Raw genomic sequence first — 2,500 nt, forward strand, 5'->3', positions numbered from 1 at the left:
AACTTGCGGGGTTGGTGCTGCTAACCTCCCAGACACAAGCCACGCAGGCGGGTGTGTGCCAGCTGGATGTCCGCGGGCGAGGGCATCTCCTCTCCCAGCTCCACCACCACGCACAGGGACTGGCCACCGAACAGGATCAGCTCCAGGTTCCTACAAATACACCACAGACAGCCCACCGGAGACAGAGAGGGTAACACTTAGCGGCGCGGCGTTAGCATTACTCACACTTGGACATGCTTGTGCCTGTTGATAAAAAAAAAAACTCGCCTGAGGTGACAGAAGCAGACTTCGCCTTAGGCTAACAGACTTGCTAATGAGTAGGAGAGCATTCACTAGGCTAAGCTGTTTCACCACACGCACGCAGACACGCACGCAGACACGCACACAGACACACAGACACACAGACACAGACACAGACACAGACACAGACACAGACACACATACACACACACATACACATACACATACACATACACACACACACACACACACAGACACAGACACAGACACAGACACAGACACAGACACAGACACAGACACAGACACAGACACACACACACACACACACAGACACACACACACACACACACACCTGATGTCGTCCTTCTCGTGGTAGATGTTGTTCTGGAAGCTGGACATGCGTAGCAGGTCAGTGCCCCGGGGGTGTCTCCAACACCAGCGCTGGGGGGCGAGAGGAACCGACAGGTAAAACAAAATGGCCGCTTTAGGAAAGACTAGAGGATATCTTTTTTTTCTGAGTGGGGCAGTCCCACTCATATTTTTCTTTTTATTGCGATAGAGACAGTAGAGATTTGACAGGAAGGATGGGTGAGAGAGAGAGAAGGGATGACATGCAGGATATGTCCGCGGCCAGAGTCGAACCGGGAACCCTGCGGTTACGCCACCAAGCGCCCCTAGAGGATATCTTTTGAAGGCCCCCAAGACGTACTGACTGACTAGGAAATGTGATTTGTGACGAGGTGTTGTACTTACAGGGATGCGTCCCTCGTTGAAGTGAGCGAAGGTCTTCTTCAGCTCGGTGTCTAGAACCTTCTGAGGGACCACGTTGAACCTGGGCAGGCTGACAAGGAAAAATAAAGTCATGATTAAAATCACTGAATATTCGTTTCCGAAACGACCCTGTTAATATAGACCCTCGGGCTCGGACACTGACAACTTAATATGGTTGTTATACTGTATGAGTTATTCTATGCTTCGCTGTTATGTTCCTGGTTATTCATTGGAAATTCGCTTCACATAAAACCACAACATTTATGACAGTATTTATTTCATTTTTACATTCAGTGCCAAAACAATCGGAGCCAGAGTCAGTAGCTACAGCAGCCACTGTAAAAATTATAAAAACATTTGAAAAATGTTTAAAAAAAGGCTTCCTTTCTCTAGCACCGTGACTGTTCTAACTGAACGTTTTACTTACGATGACAGTTGATTCACTGACGTGCTTATTATAATAACGCCCTTATCGTAAGTCGCTTTGGATAAACGTGTGTGCTAAACGACCTTAAAGGTGTCCTGTACCTGGTAACATCTCAAAGACCTAAAGGTGTCCTGTCTGTCTACCTGGTAACATCTCAAAGACCTCTTAAAAACCTCCACGTACGGGCCGCCCAGACCGTGGAGGTTTTTAAATCCCTCCTAAAAACCCACCTGTTTTCCCTGGCCTTCCCCCCCACGTAGCCATTGTTAGGTCCGTGGCTTTTATAGTTTTTAGTCCTTTTATCGTCTCTTCTTTTAATTGTTATCATATCGTGTATTGTGTTGCATTTTATTTAATATGCTGCACTTTACCTGTTTTACATCTGTGAAGCACTTTGGTTCAGCTGCTGCTGTATGTAAATGTGCTATATAAATGAAGTTGACTTGACTTGACTGTACCTGGTGGACATCTCAAAGCGGTCGTTGACAGAGCTGACCCTCCAGCCCCGGGCCCCGGCCCTCTCCATCTCCTGCTCCCAGTCCAACGAGCCGTCAAACCAGTTCATGTGGGCGTCCCGCCTGCGGTTGCTTAGGAACTGCTTCATCTCTGGGGAGGGGGGGGTTAGGGTTAGGGGGGGGGGCAGAGAGATGAGGATATAGTATCCACTTTTAACAACGTGCTCCAGGCTTCTCCCTCCTGTCCTTTCGTTTAATGATCATCATGACAGCAAGAGAACCTTGTCACACACACACACACACACAACTGACAATGTAAACTATATTAGTTTTACATACGCTAATTTACAGCCTACATAGTTATTGCTCTACTGCCCCTTTCTGTCAATGTCTTTTTAAACAGTTTTTTGCTTATATAGTGTTGTTTATTACATTGTTGTTGTTGTTTTTTTTACTATATTGTCTTTTTATGTCTTATGCACCAACCACACCAAGTCAATTTCCTGTATGTGCGAATATACTTGGCAATAAAAAGAATTCTGATCCTGATTCTGATTCTATTCGGAGAGAAATGGAGAGCCTATAGGTGGACATTAGGAGGAGCGGT

The 2,500-nt window shown here is 46.4% G+C and overlaps 1 protein-coding gene across 1 annotated transcript in view; it reads right to left on the reverse strand.

Moving 5' to 3' along the window:
* Positions 1–2,500, reverse strand: part of mtmr11 (myotubularin related protein 11) — a 35,472-nt gene that overhangs the window by 12,452 nt on the left and 20,520 nt on the right. Inside the window, exons 7-10 of the mRNA XM_080540627.1 lie at positions 1,897–2,044; positions 994–1,081; positions 593–681; positions 26–150 (exon numbers count right to left, since the gene is read on the reverse strand). Of these exons, the coding sequence (XP_080396753.1) occupies positions 26–150; positions 593–681; positions 994–1,081; positions 1,897–2,044 (450 nt within the window). The remainder of the gene's footprint in view (positions 1–25; positions 151–592; positions 682–993; positions 1,082–1,896; positions 2,045–2,500) is intronic.

This window comes from Nansenia antarctica (assembly GCF_963989245.1).
Source record: "Nansenia antarctica genome assembly, chromosome: 10".
In the NCBI taxonomy this organism is placed as follows: Eukaryota; Metazoa; Chordata; class Actinopteri; order Argentiniformes; family Microstomatidae; genus Nansenia; species Nansenia antarctica.